We start from the raw sequence: 18211 nt of genomic DNA, 5'->3' as shown, positions 1-18211 counted from the left end.
CCACCCAAAAAAAAATCTCCCCCCAAAAAATGTGTGGTGTCTAGTGGGATTTCTGCCTCCCTTTGGGGAGGGGGAGCAGATTGTAGGTGAACATGCCATCCACCCCCTCTGGGAGGTGGCAGAAAGGCCCTTGGCGCTCTGCACATAGATAACAGCACCAAGATTCACCAATATGCTGATGATAAACATTTCTATTTGAAAGTCTCCTTTGATTGAGACATCCAATGCCTCTAATATTGCTTGTGCACCATCCAACCCTCAATGTCCATCACCTACCTGAAGCTCAACTAAGGCAGGATTCCTGTTATTTGCCAAGAACAGTAAACATGGTACAGTACCAACCTGGCTCAGTAGTATACATTTTAACAGCTTCGTACTCCAACTTTACCCAAATGCCAAGTCATTTAGATTCAAACTGGACACCAACCTCACCCTCAAGGATCTAATTGTCAAAATAACTAAGACAGCCTGGTACCAGCTCTGTTTTAAAGAAAGTCAAACTTGTTTGTTTCAGAAAGTGGCTTCTGAACTACGGTTCAAGCCCTCATAATCTCACTCCTGGATGAAGGTAATACCATGCTCCGTGGCCTCCCAGACTCCACACACTCATCCTAGATGCTGCAGCATGTCTTATCTAGGGGCTGAAGAAATATGATCACATCATCCACCATCCTGATAGAACTCCACTGGTGAACCTTGCAGTCCTACACAACTTCAAAACTAGGAGTATCATTTACAAATCCACCTCTACCAGCACCCCCATTTTTCTTGCAGACTATTTCACTATTTATGGTGGTTCTTGGCACACTTGTAATCAGAATACCATCAGACCACAGGCTAAGAAGTTTAAAAAGATAAAACAAGAGAGCAGGCCTTTCCATCAATACGCCCAGGATCTTGAACAACATCCCTGTATCCATCAGAACAGTCCCAGTGCTGCTGTAATTTTGGAAAAAATGAAAGACTTGCCTATTTAAACAACACAATACATCATACTGCATTAATCATCCACAAACCAGCTTCCAGACCTGCTATGAAAATATGGAAAACTACAACTCACGCCACCCACCACACTTGAGACCTAAGGACATATGGGTTTCGATAAACATGTACTTAGCAGGCCTAAATCAGAGAACCCAATGCTTCTGCTGGGCATACTATTGTAAGACTTGTTGCTTCCCCTACATTGCAGGAATACTCTTTTCATTCTAGAGTGCTACTGGGTGGCAGGTCAGTTGATCTGTGACTGCTTGCAATGCGTCACTGTAGAAAACTCGATCGAATGTCCTATGTATTTGTCATGTCAGTTTGCAATGCTAATGTCTATGATTTAACTCTCCCAGTATTATTTTGTTGAAAATTAAAATAACAATTATAAAAAAATCATCCACAATTCAGTGTTTTCCCCTATTGCTCATTGGACACAATTGTTTAAAAAAACCTCATAATCAGTACTTTATGCCAGTGGATGCAGTTGGTTTGAGGATCAGACTTAACCCATCAGCCTTAGAGAGAGAAAGGAAGACAAAGGAGAAAAAAAGAGAAAAAAATTCACAAAATAGGAATGTCTACATGAGCGAAATAAGGAGACCGGAAGCGTAGGGTGGTGGAATCAATACTAGTCAGTCTTGCTGTTCAGAAACTGCAGCATTCAACAATGCCAGCAGCAGGCTCCTAAGAAAAACTTTGGGCTTCAGCACATATTTTTTCAAATTAAACATGATTAACAATTCGCAATGTTACGTGTTTCATCAAACACATTCATTATTCTTTCTTTGCCACAAATAATTTTGCAATTGCATAATGGAGATTATGGTACCTTAATGATAACAGAGTTATCAAAAGCCACTCTACTGTTTTGGATCCCTGCAGAAATTAATACTGGTCTCAAGAATGTGCACACTGGAATAACAAAAACTCAAAAAATAAAAATGTATGCATGATGGATTACTTGTGTAGCCCAGTGAACAACGTAGTGAATACAAGTCAGTTACTGCAGATTTTGGCAACGTGAACTTAACATCCATTTAGTCGATCATAAAGTGGGATAGTGGAATCCAATCATAGGAGTTTAGGACCCAGACCGAGTACCCCTCCATACCATAGCAAAAATAATTGAAATAAGCATTTGAAAAGCCAATAGTTCAGGAGTTGCCTGTCAACCTCTTGGCTTTTTCAGTGCTTGTTTTGTTTATGATCATTTTTGCAATAATTTAATTTTGGGGCCACCGCCAGTCCCTTCTTAATCGTAAAACAAAAGTAGCCAAAAGCAAGCTTTTGGTTTCATGAACCACACATTGCCACAGTAGTTAGTAGCAAAGAATGGAACTATGTATCAATGTGAATCTTGGTGAAAGGGCAGAATGCCATCACTCACAGTGAAGTTAGCCAATGACTGAATTGGGCTAACCCATTTTTCCTTGCTGTAAGCTGTAGTGGGTAAAAGAAAAGGAAGGGATATGAGAGTCTCTATAAGAAAGTATATTATACATATAATTTTAGTAAAATCAAAAGATCCTGGTCAACACCAGCCCAAAAAGTAAGCCATTGCAGAAGGTTTCAACAGAGCCAGATGTTCCCTATCCAGTCTCGCTTGAGCCCAGTACTTAGTAAAATCGACTTTTTGTCCTTAGTAGACAGAACAGCAAGTCTTTAATATCAGGGAATCCGGCCACCTTGCAGTTTTTTCGCTGTGGTAAAGCCAGGGAATAGAGTGTGTGTTATGAAACATCCGTTAAGCTATTTCTTGTTAAGGAAGTGTGTGGGTTGGACCAGGCAGAGAGCCATAGTGCCAAAAGGGCACACGTAACCCTATCATATACTGCATCCCAACCCAGAGGCGCCTCCTCCATTTGGGTGGAGCAGCTGCAAACCTTTTACTAAAAAACTATAATAAACTAGGTTTATTATCGTTTTTTTAGTAAAAGGGGCGGGGCCACGGGGTGACAAGCAGTGAAGCTCAGAGCGCATGTGTGTTTGTCCGGCTGACTTGGACCAGCGAAACACACATGCACACAGGGCTCTCTCTTGCTGGGCTGGAGAGAGCCTGCACAAGATCCCAGTCTGCCTGGGAGCGTCCTGGCTGGGCGCTCCCACACAATCCTGACGCTGCTCTGGGCAGCGTCAGGGTTGGCTACAGGGCAGGCTGGGAGCCTGTGCCTATGTGCAGCCAGCGGAGGAGCAGCCCGACGGAGAGAAGGTAAGTGTTTATTTTGTTTTCGTAATTAATTTATGTTTTATTTCCCTGTTTCCCCACCCTGTAACAGCCCCCCCCCCATCGCAGAGCCCTGTCCCTTTAGCGCACCGCTGACCACCACTGTCCTAACCTCTTGGTTACAGCCGTAGATGGAAACGAAGACAGAGTGGGAACGCCCTCCCTTTTTTTTATTTTGACACCCAAATGTGGACAATAATTCATTTCAAAAACTGAAAATTTTTCACACTCTAGCAGAGATGGTATATAAATATATAATGAAGTGCCATGATGAACAGGAGTCCATATAGCGAGGGGAGATATTAGCACTTATGTATTTGGGCATAAATATGGGTGTCCACAGGCCTTTAGGTGTTAAAATCAATTGTACTTTTGTAAAGCAATTTTGTGTGTAGAAACAGAAAAGAGACATATACTCAGTCTAATTACTATTAGAATAAAATAGAGTCAGATGTGTTTTTTAAAAATATTTTTTGGTTAAAATATGTTTTTTTGTCAATTGCACTCCTTAAATCTCAGAGCTGTGGAGCACTGGGATTGGTCTTGTCATTAGTTGAGCAGGGTTTGATTGTAAACCTCTTTCAGGAAGAAGAATATGGAGCCAGAACAATACACTTCGGATGCACAGTAATTCCTTTGCACAATCACAATTGATAAAACCTGGCCACCAGTTGGAGGAAGAAGCAGGTGATTTCTGATGAGTCACCTCCTCTGTCGATCCTGCCCATGTTTCTAAACTAAACTTATACATGTTTTATCCTTAAATATTATCCTTAAACTTTTAATAGCAGGCGATAAAAGTTCAAAAGCAAGCATGGAGTTGTTGTGAGACCTCAATGCCTACCGCAGTAAGTGTTCGAGTACGACATGAAAACAGTGACTTTCAAAAATTAAAAAGGTCTCAGTGGTGGAGAGCAGTTTATCCAGGGCCAAATAATGAGCGAAGGGAGATCTATTTAATAAGAGCTCTTAATGAACGACAGAGTCTGTGATACGTTTCCATTCAAGGGAAGGCACGGTGCGCATCACATGGCGGTGACCCTGAGCAACCACCCGTTGCAAAGAGAATAGAGCTACATAATTTGCTTATTTGTAAACTCCTAATGACCGCTCCGGTTCTTTCAGTTTTTTTTTTCTGTTTTGAGGCATCCTTGCAAATGTTCTGCCTCCAGCCAGTGAAAGTGAGTTGGTGGTAGTGCAGCTTTTCTTTTGTCATCATCAGCAAGTGGCACTGAATTGTAAGACATCAACTTTTATGACTTTGTTAAAAAAAAAAAATGAAATTGCATTCTTAGCGCTTTTTTCTGACGCTTACATTTTTTTTTCTGAATTTGGAATCATATTCACAGCTTTTTAGCAAGCAGTTTCATATTTTCCGAAGTTTCTATTTATATTTCCGGCTAAAACTTGTAAAAAAAAACATTTATACATTTTTGAAAAGTTGTGGGTGATAGTTATAAGTTTTTAAAAACTGTGTAGAAGATTTAAAAGTTGGAATTGTTAAGAAAATGTTGTACAGGTAGTCTAGGATTGCATGTCAATCTTCTGATGAAAGAAAAGCCTCCCACTGGCCAGAAACGATAACCGTATGGGTGGCAGATCTTTTTAGAAAAAATTATCTTTCTCTAATAATTCTAAGTGGCCAAATTAGCAGTACTTGTTTTTGAATATGTTATATTGCCTTTTCTGCCTTTGAGCAGTCTTTCAACCCAGTCCTATCTCAACCTTGCTTTATGGCCGGTGCATAAATATCCCTCCGTCTTTTGCTTTGCCCTCTAAATGCCCATACATATGTTCTTCAAATAGGTGTGTCCTTCACATGTCCAAAGGCGTGTCCCCTAAAATTCATTTGGTCTGTCCTCCAGATGTCCTTGGAATTAGTAGCCCCAAGGGCAAAACAAAAAAATTACTTTTGTGCCCAGGGTTATCTTTCTTTTATCTCTAAATGTTTGGTTGGTCACCTCTGCCTACCATAGTTTGCGCACCTAACATCTGCTGATTGCTCCTCCCTCAGTGTCCTGTAGTTCCCCCGCACCACAATTGTATTTCACAGAGGTCTCCTATGGCATGCCAGACATCTTCCTTCTAGTATCAGTTTTGTTCTGAAAACACCCTTCATTTCATATTTCAACACATGCTGCTTAACAATTGCCTGTTAACACAGATGAGGCCTACCACCTTCCTTTGCACATCCCTTGTTGTCTAGGGATTTTTACACACAATCACGTTAAAGTGACGCTGTAGTCAGGCATAGAAGAAAAGACTATTGTGAATGTTAAAAAAAACTCGTAGAAATTCACTGAAGAAAACAAAAGTTAAAGGGACTTTATAGTTAGGTATACAAAAAAATAGTAATTCATTGAAAAAACAAAGGTTAAAGGGAGATTATTGCTGAGTGACATTTAGTAGCAACAGGATGTTTTAAACTTGAAAAAAAAAAAACTAAATGTGCAAGTAATAGTTCAGCAAGATAACTATAACATGCGCCCCCACCATGCACTGCTTATGACAACACATATTGCAGCGCCCATGACATGTTCAGTGACATCACTCATGACATCTCAGAGTACATCATTGATAACATCACTCATGACATAATCCAGTGAGTATGAGAGTTTGCTGTACACTTATCACACTGAAAGGTATTTAGTAAGCTACACCTAGATTACATTTTCTATAACCTTTGAACTGTTAATGAGTGTAGGTTTTGCAACATGTTTGGTCTTCCATTGAGGCTTGCATGTGTGCAGGGAGTGGGCCATCAGTGAAGACGTGTGCACAGGATAGAGGTGGTGCGAAGTAGTGGCTTGGCTACCTAATGGTGCTTGGATGTCTGAGTGTTGAAGAAAGTGGTAGCAGGGGCTTAGCCACCTATGGTGCTTGGTTGTCTGCAAGAGAAGCGCACAGTCTCTGAAGGCTATGCGTAAAAGTGGCTTAGCCAACTAATGGGGCTTAGGTGTTTTTAGGGACTGGGCTGTTCGTTGTGTTGTACACAGGCCAAAGGCGGTATGTTGTAGAGTCTTGACCACTTAATGGCCCTTGGGTGTGTGGAGGAAGTGAGTTCTACGTGAAGAGCTGTGCACAAGGTGAAGGCTGTGCATAATAGTGGTTTGACCACCCAATGGCACTTGGGTGTCATGAAGGAGTGGGTTTTTTTTTGAAGAGGAGAATAGTACTGCACAGGTCAAAGGCTGTGCAAAGAAGGGTCTTGGCCACCTAATTGGACTTGATGTCTGATCAGAGTGTTCTACAGTTTAATTATTCTATATTAGCGCATATGTTCATCTAATTTATGCATTGTGGGAATTTGCACCTTTAGTTCATACATATTTCGAAAGCTGTGCTGGTTTGTTAAATATACTGAAGAGCACATGGGTCGGTGATGGCATCAATGATGTCGTTTGAGATGCCATCAGAGAAATCATCAATGTCATTGAATATGTTTTGAAAAACGTAATCTGTTAGGTCATAAGGATTCCATGTTGGGGTGCAAGTTACAGTTAGCTCACTGAACTAAAGCTGGCAAATGTTAAGGTTTTTGTAATTAAACATATCAGGTTATGAATGATATTTCACCTCTCTGCGAACACTCTGCACAAGGAGAAGGCTGTGCGTAGTAGGTGCTTGTCCAATGCGGCTAGGGGCTAGTGAGGGGCTGGGCTCTCCATATAAGACCTCTGTACATGGTAAATGTTGTGCATCGCAGGGGCTTGAGTGTGGTGAGAGACTGGCCTGTCTGTCCAGATCTCTGTACAAGGAGAAGGTTATGCCAAATAGGCACTCGTCTTCGCAATGGGGCTTTGGGGGCAGTGGGGGACGGACCTCTCCGTAAAGACCTCTGTACAGGGTGAAGGCTGTGCGTAGTAGTCCTTTGCCCTCACAATGGGGCTTAGGTGTGATGAGGTGTGTGCAGGGCAAAGGCTGTGCACTTCCAAAGTAATTCGGGTCCGGTGATGGTTTGGGTCTCCGTAAAGACCTCTCTGCAGAGCGAAGGGTTAAATAGTAGGGGCATGGCCTTCTAATTAGGCTTAGTTGTTCATGAACAACTCTGAACATGTACTAAACTTCTAGTTTTTATGCGCTCCCACAGGTATCGTGGTAGCCCGGGCCGCCCTGTATGCTTTCATAAGGCAACAACAGGAACGGCAGGCAAGATTTTTTCCGTAACATTTGAATCAACCACTCCTTCCCTCTACACACACACACACACACCTCCCTCCATGAAACCAACCACACACACAGACACACACCCCTCCCTCCATGAAACCAACCACACACACACACACACCTTCTATGTATTATTTTTAGGAAACTGAGGATATGGGGACTGAGTATCTGTGTCTTGAAATAATGACCACAGGGTGCTGTTGATGTTGCTGACAGCCAGTCACAATGCCCAGTTGCATGAGAGTCCAACAGACTAAGTTAATCGGAACAGGGTATTGGATATCCCTATATTTTGAACCTTATTTTCTCAAAAATGGCTGACCAGATTTACACCAAATTACAACAAGCATTTCCAATGCAATGGGTCTCGCATTTACTCGAGATAGAACTATTGGCTTTGTAAATTCCTAACTGGACTTTTCTTTCCACAATGTTTGAAAATGAAAAGTCAAACAGTTGACATAGGTGAGCAGATTGAAAGTGCCATAGACCCCATGAGCATGAGTGCAAAGGAGACATACGAAAGGGAAAAAAAAGTTTGCTCAGTCAAGCATATCACCAATCGTGCAACTATCCATGTAACCGGGTCAGTCTGCAAGGCTGTATCAAAACCTCCCCAAGGTGGGACAAACGTAAAGCATTTACCAATGATTACAAAGGATTTTTGAAAGGCAAGCCCACGAACGAGTGAAAGTGGTGGGCGTGCGATGGGCATGATTAAAAGCCCACAAGACTTACAACAGGTTAAAGCACTTGCGCGCTCGACTTAAAAAGCACACTGTTGGGGTGAAGATATAGCTTTCTGCTAAATTTATAGTAATTTTGTTCAATAGTTTTTTTCTGTATTGTTGTCTAATTTTCCCTGTGGAAATTGCATAGGGAGAAAGGGTTTTAGGCGTTCTCCCTTTTCTTGGATCCCGCTTAACAGATCATCCTGGAAACTGACAGAAAGGAGCAGGGCTGGATGAACTTTTTTTTTGGAAACTTATGTGAAGATCTATCAAATAGCTTCAAAGTTATTTGCAAAACAAAAAATGCTCTTTCTATGGAAACTCTGAGCTAACTATATCAAAATCGAAAGGTTGTGGCTATCCTTAAAAAATAGTGGTGCATCAGGGAAACGTGTAGAGCGAGATCTTTTGTGACATGTCCTTCCTAGGAGAATGTCATCCTACTTGCCACGCAAGTCTGTTTTTTGGTAATGTCCTCATTTTGATGAACATCTTTCGGCAAAGAACCATCTTAGGACCTATGCTTTATCTCCCATTGATGCTTTCCCTGCTAATAACTAAGTGCAGAGCTTAAATAGGCTGAATGGTGAAAAACCGGTTCTGCATTCTGCATGGTGTACAGTTTAGAGAAGGATTTTCAGTTGTAGGTTATAAGAATTAAGTATATTTCATAATCCTTTTTTAACATGCTTGGTTGAAAGTACTACAAAAAGTCTCCAATAAAGAGTGTGTGAAAGAGGATGGAGAAAAACTGTAGCCATAAAATAAATTGCAGGTGTGTTTTGGAGACCTGATACTGTAAGGATAACATTTATCTTATTTTAACATTCCTACAGGTTAATTTTGAAGAGTTCAAGGAAGGTTTTGTTGCAGTCCTGTCGCGTACAATTGACCTTAGCATTTCAGAGGAGGAGAGCAGCTATCTGCAGCCAGGTCAGCTATGATTCCTTGTTTACATTTAAATGTTATCCTTTTTGCTTCCTACCTTCCTTGTATTTGATCATGGGAAGCTGCCGGAGCAAGCAGTTCAGCTGATCTTTGTAAATGTGTATGGAGCATTAGAATTTGGGAAATCCATCTTCTATATATTTGGGCAAACAGATGTTGATAGTTCAATAGCTATTTAAAAAGGACCTTATGATTGTGTGAAAAGTTGTGTGAACAACTACATGTTGAAGCAACTGTGCACATACTTTGTCTCTACTGTGTTTCAATTCAAACATTATATTTTATTGGTCTTGTAATTTAATTTACTTGAGTCGCGTCGAAATCCGTTAGCAGATATTATTCCATTATATCCTATGGAAATTGCCATACAGCAGATGGAATATCTGTCACGTTTAGGACGGAGAGCGTAATCAGGCCCTGTGAGAGAATGGGTTGTTGGTCGACTGAGATGTGAGCCCTGGTCAAGCAACAGCCACAATCCCTTGCAGGGCGAACCACAGAACGTCACTAATTTACCCTGTGCTTAACCCTGGGTAGCTTGGCACAAAAAAAGTCACGCTAAACTTGGGGGCAATGTGTTAAGTATTTATGCAGTACACAAACAGCAACACAGTGCAAACACAACGTAATAAAAATCTCAAACCAATTTAGAACAATAGAGAACATTTTTATAAATTATTTGACACCAAAACCATGAAAATCCAATTAGTAGAACCAGAGTTTTGAATTTCTATAGTTTAAGGTTCAAAAAAGCAAGTCGTCAGTTTTAGCAAATGGCCACCTGGGCACCTTTTGCACCACAACCAAGGGTCCAGGATTGGATGGAGACCTCTTGGGGGTTCAAGACTCATTCAGGCTGGGTGCAGGTTTAAGATAGTGGGAGCCTGTTATGTCCCTGTGGCTCAGAACAGGAGGCCAGCTAAACTAACCCTTGGAATCACATCAGAAGTCCTTGCTGCAGGTGGTGATGCAGGTCCCTACAGCAGGACTGTCCCCTCAAAGTTTCAAGCAGGCTCCAGACAGCACAGCAGCAGTCCATCCAGACACAGCAGCACTTTGGCAGAGTGCACAGCAGATCACAGCAGCAGGCAGTCCTCTGAGAGTCCTTCCGCAGGTCCAGTAGTGAACTGAGGAGCAGGTCTGAGAGCCCTTTTTGTATACACGGTGACCTGCTCCTAGACATTGAGTGAAGTTTCCAGAAAGGTTGTCTGAAGTTCTAGCAACTCCCTCACCTCCCCCTCCCCCAACCATGGTTCTAGCTGGCTGCACTGACAATACAGGGTTGTTAAGCCTATTGTGTGGTGGCAGAGCCCAGCCTATTCAGTTGCAAGTGGGGCTGTGCTTAGTCTCTTCCCCCCCAATCAAGTCAGTTAATGGCCCATTCAGGCTCTGCTGATCCCCTATTGTGTGACTGTCTGGGGTGAATTCACAGAGTCCCAACTGTCAGTTACACCCAGTCATGTGACCTAAAGCAGGTTATAGGCACAGAGGGCTAAGGGCAGGAAAATGCCAACTTTCTAAATCAGACTTTACCCTTAAAGAGGGTTTATTATTACAAGTTCATAGATACCAAACATAAGATATCTACCACCTCTGGTTTGGGAATTACAACTTATTAATTTTATAAAGGAATCCCCATTGTTACCCTATGGGAGAGGTATTGCCTGTCTGTAGTGAGAAAACACATTTAGGAGCTTTTCACTACTAGGACATGTAAAACTGAAAAGTGCATGTGCCATGTCCTAACGTTTAATTACACAGATCCCTGCCCTATAGGTGCTGCAGGCTCAATGGTAGTATTTAATTTACAGGCCCTGGGTATATGGTATACCACTCTACAAGGCTCTTACATGTAAATTAAATATGCTAATCAGGTATATGTAATCAACCCCTGTTTAGGGGAGTGAGCACATGCACTTCATCACTGGTTAACAATTGTAAAGTGCACAAAGTCCTACGTCCAACAAGCAAAAATCCAGCAAAAAGTAGGAGGAGGAAGGCAAAACGTTTGGGGGTGACCCTGTAGAGAGGGCCATTTTCAACAGGCTCTAAGAGAGCAAACCACCCACAATGTGGATTGATTTCTTAAAAGTACTATATGACCCTTTAAATCTGTCTGCACTATCTGGCTCAATCTCTAAAGTCCACAAGAAGCTTAATTTCACTTGTAGTGATTCCAAAACCATCAGAGCTGAACTCTGCAACTCCTGTACACCAAAAGGCTTTCAAACCTATTCAGTTACCTTACATTACTTCAGGATTTCCGATGAGCTAAGTCCTCAGCCACCAGGCTTAAGACGTGTACTTCATCATTTAGAAGATCTTTTTACCCTTGTTCTTCGTGTTACATTGATTTTATGGACAAGGACTATGACCCAGAGGATATGATACTTAGGTGCCTTGTGTCGAGGTACTTGTATAGGGATATGTGTAAACAATATTCTTTATTATAAAAGGTTGCGTCAGAGGAGTCCGTTTTGAGCCATTTTTATCAGAGAATACCTGCTGAGTTCACAGAACAGGGATGGTTACCTTTTCAAGACACCCAAAACAGTGGAAACTATTGTGTGATGGACAAATGTGACCTCCTGCACTAGTGCCCCTTGACAATGGAAGAAGATGAACAAATAGGAATAGAATAATTTGCTCATCTTTAGCTTTATTCACCTAGACGAGAGGCTTGTGAGACAAAGTAAGCAATGTGGTGTAGTTCTGGATATGAAAAGATTAAAACATTAAATAATGAAGCAATGCAACATCACAGTAAGCCTTTCTCTTGCTGCCACTTTTAATATTGCATATCTTGCTTTCAGAGAAATCGCCCTAGGAATTTGGGCTGCAAAAGTCTTTCTGTCATAGAGAGATAGATTATAAAGTGGATATTCAGAATTTACCAGCGTACAAAGACACTAAGCAGCAGCAAGCAGTGTCCCCTTAAAGAGTCTATTTATGTTAGGTTAACTAATTCTGCCTCCTGACGACATCTTACAAACCATCAAATAAATTCTAATACAAAAAAATGCATATGCACCCACACCCACCTGCCTTTCTTATTGATGCAAGTGTGATAAACTATATTGTTAATGTATAGCCATCCCTTTTTTCTGTTCTGAAGTGAGTGAAAAAATGAATAGGAGAAAATCACTTCAAGTGCTGTTTGAAATATTTCAATAAGGAAATCAGTACTGATTTCACTGGAAGCAATTGATACTTTCAGTTTTCATAAGTATGATTGAGTGACAGATGTATTGCTGTAGAGCGTACATAATCCCCACATTTTAAATACACTTTTTACCCTGTAAGAATGAGATTACTGCTATAGATAGTGTTGTACTAGGACACACATGGCCATGCTTAAAGTATATATATTGTCGTCTAAAAAAGGAATCAAATGCTCTAGACATCACAGATTTGCATGTTCATGGAAGCAGATCAGAATCACAGAATTGTGATTTTCTTTTTATGCAACAGGTAAACTAAGCTCAGGAAGAGGCCTGGGCTAGATAGTAGGAGTGAAAGAGGGCAACTCTAAGTTAAGTGATATTTGGTAGATGCAAAGCAGCATCACATAGGCCAGCAAGAGCTTTCACAGCCCACGGTTGGGAGTGTAGAAAAAGGTATAATTAACTCTCCGAAGGACTTTAACACCCATAGATGCATGTTTTGTTGCTTTGATAAAACCCAGAACCTTCCAAACCTCAATAGTGTCATCACAAATTGCCTGCCACAGTCTTTTCATTGTTTTCATGAAACCGCTGAAAAGGTCTATCTATTTCTAGCTCGTCTACATGCCCTCCAACCCATCTACTCTAATGTCTTTGCTCTGTTTGCAACAGAAATTCCATAACTTATTTCAAATGTTTTAACTCAACACAAACTGTCCCTTCAATACTACATCTTTGTCAGCACATGATAAAATCCTTCAAAATTGCTACGCTGCTGAAAATATTATTTGAGCATAGCAGAGCCAGCAGATAGCCAACCAATACTGGATTTGTCATTCGTAGAAAGATGTTTGAGTGCCGGGTCAGATTCAAACCTTTGTCAGTAGCTGAGCTTTTGGATGCTCCCAGGCAGGTTTGTGTTTTTTGTTCTACTGGAAATATGTAATCAATCCTGAAGGACAGCTTGGGGTTTGTTAGACGTGCCTGTTGCATTTGAGATCATTGACTGCTTCTGGACCTCCTCAGATTAATTGAGTATTTCATTTACGTTCCTTTAATGGGTCTTAGTGCCTTAAATACAAAGGGCAGTTAGCGTAAATTCTTATTTTACTGTAAGTATTTCTCTGTGACCTGGTGACAATTCAGAATTCTTTATGTTCGCAATTGCATTCTATAGCACAGAAAGTATATGCTGGAAGGCACACCTTAAACACATTGGAAGCCTAACTTCTTGAACATTGTTGCGGGCTGTCAACTGGCAATGAAATGCTTCAGATGGCATTGCCAACTGAGATTCCGCCATCAGAAATCTAGCAGTTCCCACAACTTTAAAACTGGTGGAGTAAACATGAATATGGTGGAACTGGGCATTCCTCAAGTTACAAATGATGTCCTGTTCCATCAAACTTTAAATGACCTTTCTGATCTCCACAAGCTAAATGAACTCCTAAAATAACTGCTTAAAACCATTGAGAATAAATTACTAAAAAGTATTTGTTGTTTACAAACATTCAATTTACATCAGGTAAATAAAAATATAACTTATTGATTGCCTTCATATTTACCTCAGGATGAGAGTGAAACATAACCACATTGTCTACAAACTGTTATTGTACACATCCATTGAAAGTTGAATGGATTAAATTTCCTGTGTCATATCATTTTTTTTACTAAACTGTCCACGTACAGATCAAACTATAGCGGTGACCAAAGGCACCTCTGTCAAGTACGCCTCTTTGCTGGCATTTTTGGGGGGATGGAAGAGTTATTTGAGAGATGAACATTTGGCTGATATAAAAAATAAAGAAAGGAATTGCTTACTAGAGCTAAATTTAGCCAATATTACCCAACGTTACCACTCTTGTTTGCGATGAGCATCTTCTCCTTATTCGACAGTATCAAGCTCAGTGGATGTCTGTGTGTTTGTGTGAAATCTATTATAGGCACAGCCAACTTACAATGTTATTGATATCACACAGAGGAACTCAAGCTGTTCTCTGGAAATTAAAAGATGCAGATTCGCACACACTCTCTTAGCGAGAAGGTATGCATAGACATTTCTGCCTGAGTTGTGTGCTCCCTCTTCCCAATACCTTTCACATCATGGGTCCCTTGAGGTCATTCACAGCTTGTTGTATTCAAGCAAACATTGATGACTGACCACCACTTTAAAATCACCAGTTAGAACAAATGGCTCCTGAGAAATTGGTGGGTTTTCTGTATTTGATCTGTAAACTGAGGCAGCCATATATAAGGGTTTTTTAATTTCAATTTGTTTAGAATTAAATGTTTTCTTAATGGAAAAACAAATGAAAAACTGCACCATTGACATAGAAACACATCTCTAACGTTCACATTTCAAACTGAATGTTGCATTATTAGCATTCTACTATTAGATACTATATTTATGTTTCCAGGTTCCACAGCATCCTTTAGGCCAGCCCGGCTTGGGTCAGAAACCTAGGAGGGAAGGGGAGAGAAATAAAAGGTATCCAGTCAGTCACAGTAAATTATCATATGAAATCAGGAAATCAAACTCATCAATAAACATTACACACCATTTAAATGTACTCAGTGCCTGCCAGTGGCCTATCAAGAGGACGAGCCGCCAGTCAAACTGAACAAAAACTCAGCAAATCAGTCTATATTCTTGCCCTCAGGGCATTGGATCTGATTGGAGGCAAGTAAGCAGCAATGAGTGTTCATAATCTTTTTGATAATATTGGATGAGGAATTATAGGTACTCACAAAAATTAGGGAACTGTTGTCCTGCTTATCGTTGGTCAAAGAAGCTCTAGTCCATAGTTGTAGGAGGCTGGTTGTAGTGGGTACCTTGGGTACTTACACCTTATACCAGGTCCAGTTATCCATTATTAGTGAAGTAGTAGTGTTCTAGCAGCTTAGGCTGATAGAGGTAGCTATAGCAGAGCAGCTTAGGCTGACCTAGGAGACTTGCAAAGCTCATGCAATACCACTTATAGCTACACAGTACTTATACACGAGTAAAGACAATACTCCGTGTTACCAAAAATAAAGGTATTTCTTTGGGTGACACAGTACCAAAAATATCTTAGAGACAATACTCCTTCTGGAGGTAAGTATTATACACAATATATACACTAGACATCAAAATTAGACAAATAATTTGCCATAGAACAGTGCAAACAATAAGAAATGCTATAGAATGCATTGAGAGAAAATAGGTCTAGGGGCAACACAAACCATATACTAAGAAAGTGGAATGTGAATCACAAATTCCCCCCTAGACAAGTGTAGTGTGTGCAGAATCACTGGGAGAGTAAGAATACAGTACCAGTAAATAAATTACCCCACCCTAGAGCCCAGAAAAGCAGGAGTAAAGTACTGCAGATTTTCTTAGGACACACTAAACCTCGTGATACGGATCATTGCAGTAACCAACCAGTGCTGCAAACAACTGCTGGTTTCCTGGACCTGAAGACCTGCAAAAGAAGGGGACCAAGTCCAGAAGCCGAAAGAAGTTCCAGGAAGGAGAGGAGCCCCTGCCAACCCCAGGGAGGGTGCAAAAGAAGAGTCCCCGGTTAGTCAAAGACTGAAGGAATGCACCCTAGGACGATGCCAGCAGGTTCCTGCGTAATTCAAAAGATGTTCCACGACGTGAAGATGGATGCAGATGTGATTTCGTGTTGGAAGTCGCCAACAAGCCTTCTTTACAACAAATATGCATTTTGCATCAAAATGGCGCTGGCTGGACCCAAGAGGGACCTGGGGGCCTCAACTCTGTGTGAGGAGGAAGAGGGGGCTCTCAGCACTTTAAAGAGCCCTCAGGATGCCAGACAGCACCCACGGGAGTCCCAGGACACGGGGACAAAGGAGGTGCAAAACGCGGTTGGTGCAGGACAACAAAAGAAGGATGAAGTGTTGGGGACCTGGCCCAGGCTGTGCATGAAGGAATTTTGCAAATAGTGCACAGGGGCCTCAGGAGGTGAAGAAGACGCAGTACACAGGGGTACCGTCGCTCTCAGGGAAGGCACGGTCTTACCTCCTCCAAATTGCGTCAGCAGGACCTCAGGACAGTCTATGTCGATGGGGTCCACCCTCTGTGTCCTTAGGCGCACGCTCGTCGCTGTGAGAGGAATCCAAGGGTACCGGTCGTCGTCTTAGAAGGTGCCTGCGTGAGCAGGGGAGTGACTCTTGCACCCCATCGGTCTTTCTGGTGCAGGATGAAGACAGGGAGTCCTCAGAGCGTGCACACCGTGGAAACTGTAGCAGTTGCTGGCTGGGGCTGAAGTTGCAGAAAAAAAGTGTCCCTTGTGGATACTTTGTTGCTGTTACAGCGGTTTCTGGAGCAGGCTGCGGTTGATCCGAGGTCAGAGGATGAAGAAGTAGTTGCAGAGGATTCCTGAAGGAAACTTGCAATCAGAATCTGAAGAGAACCCACAGGAGAGACCCTAAATATCCCTGAGAGGGGGATTGGTTACCTTATCAGGTATGGACCTATCAGGAGGAGTCTCTGATGTCACCTGCTGGCACTGGCCACTCAGAGCCATCCAGAGTGCCCCCACACCTTGCAAAGCAAGATGGCTGAAGTCTGGGACACACTGGAGGTGCTCTGGGCACCACCCCTAGGGTGGTGATGGACAGGGGAGAGGTCACTCCCCTTTCCTTTGTCCAGTTTCGCGCCAGAGCAGGGGACAAGGGGTCCCTGAACCGGTGTAGACTGGCTTATGCAAGGAGGGCACCATCTGTGCCCTTCAAAGCATTTTCAGAGGCTGGGGGAAGCTACCCCTCCCCAGCCTGTAACACCTATTTCCAAAGGGAGATGGTGTAACGCCCTGCTCTCAGAGGAAATGCTTTGTTCTGTCTTTCTGGGACTGAGTTGCTCAGACCCCCAGAGGGCAGAATCCTGTCTGTGAGGTGGCAGCAGCTGTAGCTGCAGTGCAAGCCTCAGAGAGCTGGTTTGGAAGGACTGGGGGTCCATGGTGGAGCGCCCAGGATGCATGGAACTGGCTCCCCAATACCATATTTGGAATAGGAGGACAATTCCACGATCTTAGACATGTGACATGCCCATATTCGGAGTTACCATTGTGAAGCTCCATATAGGTTTTGACCTATATGTAGTGCACACGCGTAATGGTGCCCCCGCACTCACAAAGTCCCGGGAAATGGCCCTGAACTATGTGAGGGAACCTTTGCTAGTGCAAGGGTGCCCTCACACTTAGTACGTTTGCACCTAATCTTCAGCAAGTGAAGGTTAGACATATAGGTGACTTATAAGTTACTTAAGTGCAGTGAACATGGCTGTGAATTAGTGTGTGCACTATTTCACGCAGGTTGCAATGGCAGGCCTGTGGAAGGGTTTGTCTGAGCTCCTTATGGGTGGCAAAAGAAATGCTTCAGCCCATATAGATCTCTTGGAACCCCAGTTCCCTGGGTACCTAGTTACCATATACTAGGGACCTATAAGGGGGGGTCCAGTGTGCCAATTGAAATTGGTATATGAAGTCACTAGCCTTCAGTGACAAATTTAAAAGCAGAGAGAGCATAAGCACTGAGGTTCTGGTTAGCAGAGCCTTAGTGACACAGTTAAGCACTACTGACAACACACACATTAGTATACAAACTATGAGCACTGGGGTCCTGGCTAGCAGGATCCCAGTGACACAGTGAAAACACACTGACACACACTCACAAACAGGCCAAAAGTGGAAGTAATCATGCTAGAAAGAGGCTACTTTCTGACAATAGTTTCCCGAAATTGCTGTATTTTCACAATTGTGCAATTCTTATTCCCCCACTATCAGATGGGTGCATAAAATCCAGCAAATTGGAATGCACCTGTATATAAATTACTGCCTAGCAAAATAAGCAGTAGGTTCATTGATAGTATTGCATCAGTGATTCTTTGTATATGGCTCAAGATCTGTTTTCAGAAGGCCCGAGCAATGAAGCAGGTAGCCTATTGCCTACCCTCCTGCATTTGTCTGTCAAGTTCATCCAGTGTA

At 42.2% G+C, this 18211-nt stretch overlaps 1 protein-coding gene across 2 annotated transcripts in view; it reads left to right on the top strand.

Moving 5' to 3' along the window:
- NINL (ninein like) overlaps positions 1-18211 on the top strand; it is a 464259-nt gene that overhangs the window by 102207 nt on the left and 343841 nt on the right. For both annotated transcript variants that reach the window (XM_069235090.1, XM_069235091.1), the window contains exon 3: positions 8949-9045. In XM_069235090.1, coding sequence (XP_069091191.1) covers positions 8949-9045 — 97 coding nt within the window. The remainder of the gene's footprint in view (positions 1-8948; positions 9046-18211) is intronic.

The sequence above is a fragment of the Pleurodeles waltl genome, chromosome 5 (assembly GCF_031143425.1).
Source record: "Pleurodeles waltl isolate 20211129_DDA chromosome 5, aPleWal1.hap1.20221129, whole genome shotgun sequence".
NCBI classification, from domain to species: Eukaryota; Metazoa; Chordata; class Amphibia; order Caudata; family Salamandridae; genus Pleurodeles; species Pleurodeles waltl.
Note: the sequence above shows the minus strand (reverse complement) of the source record. Positions and strands in the feature narration are given on the sequence as shown.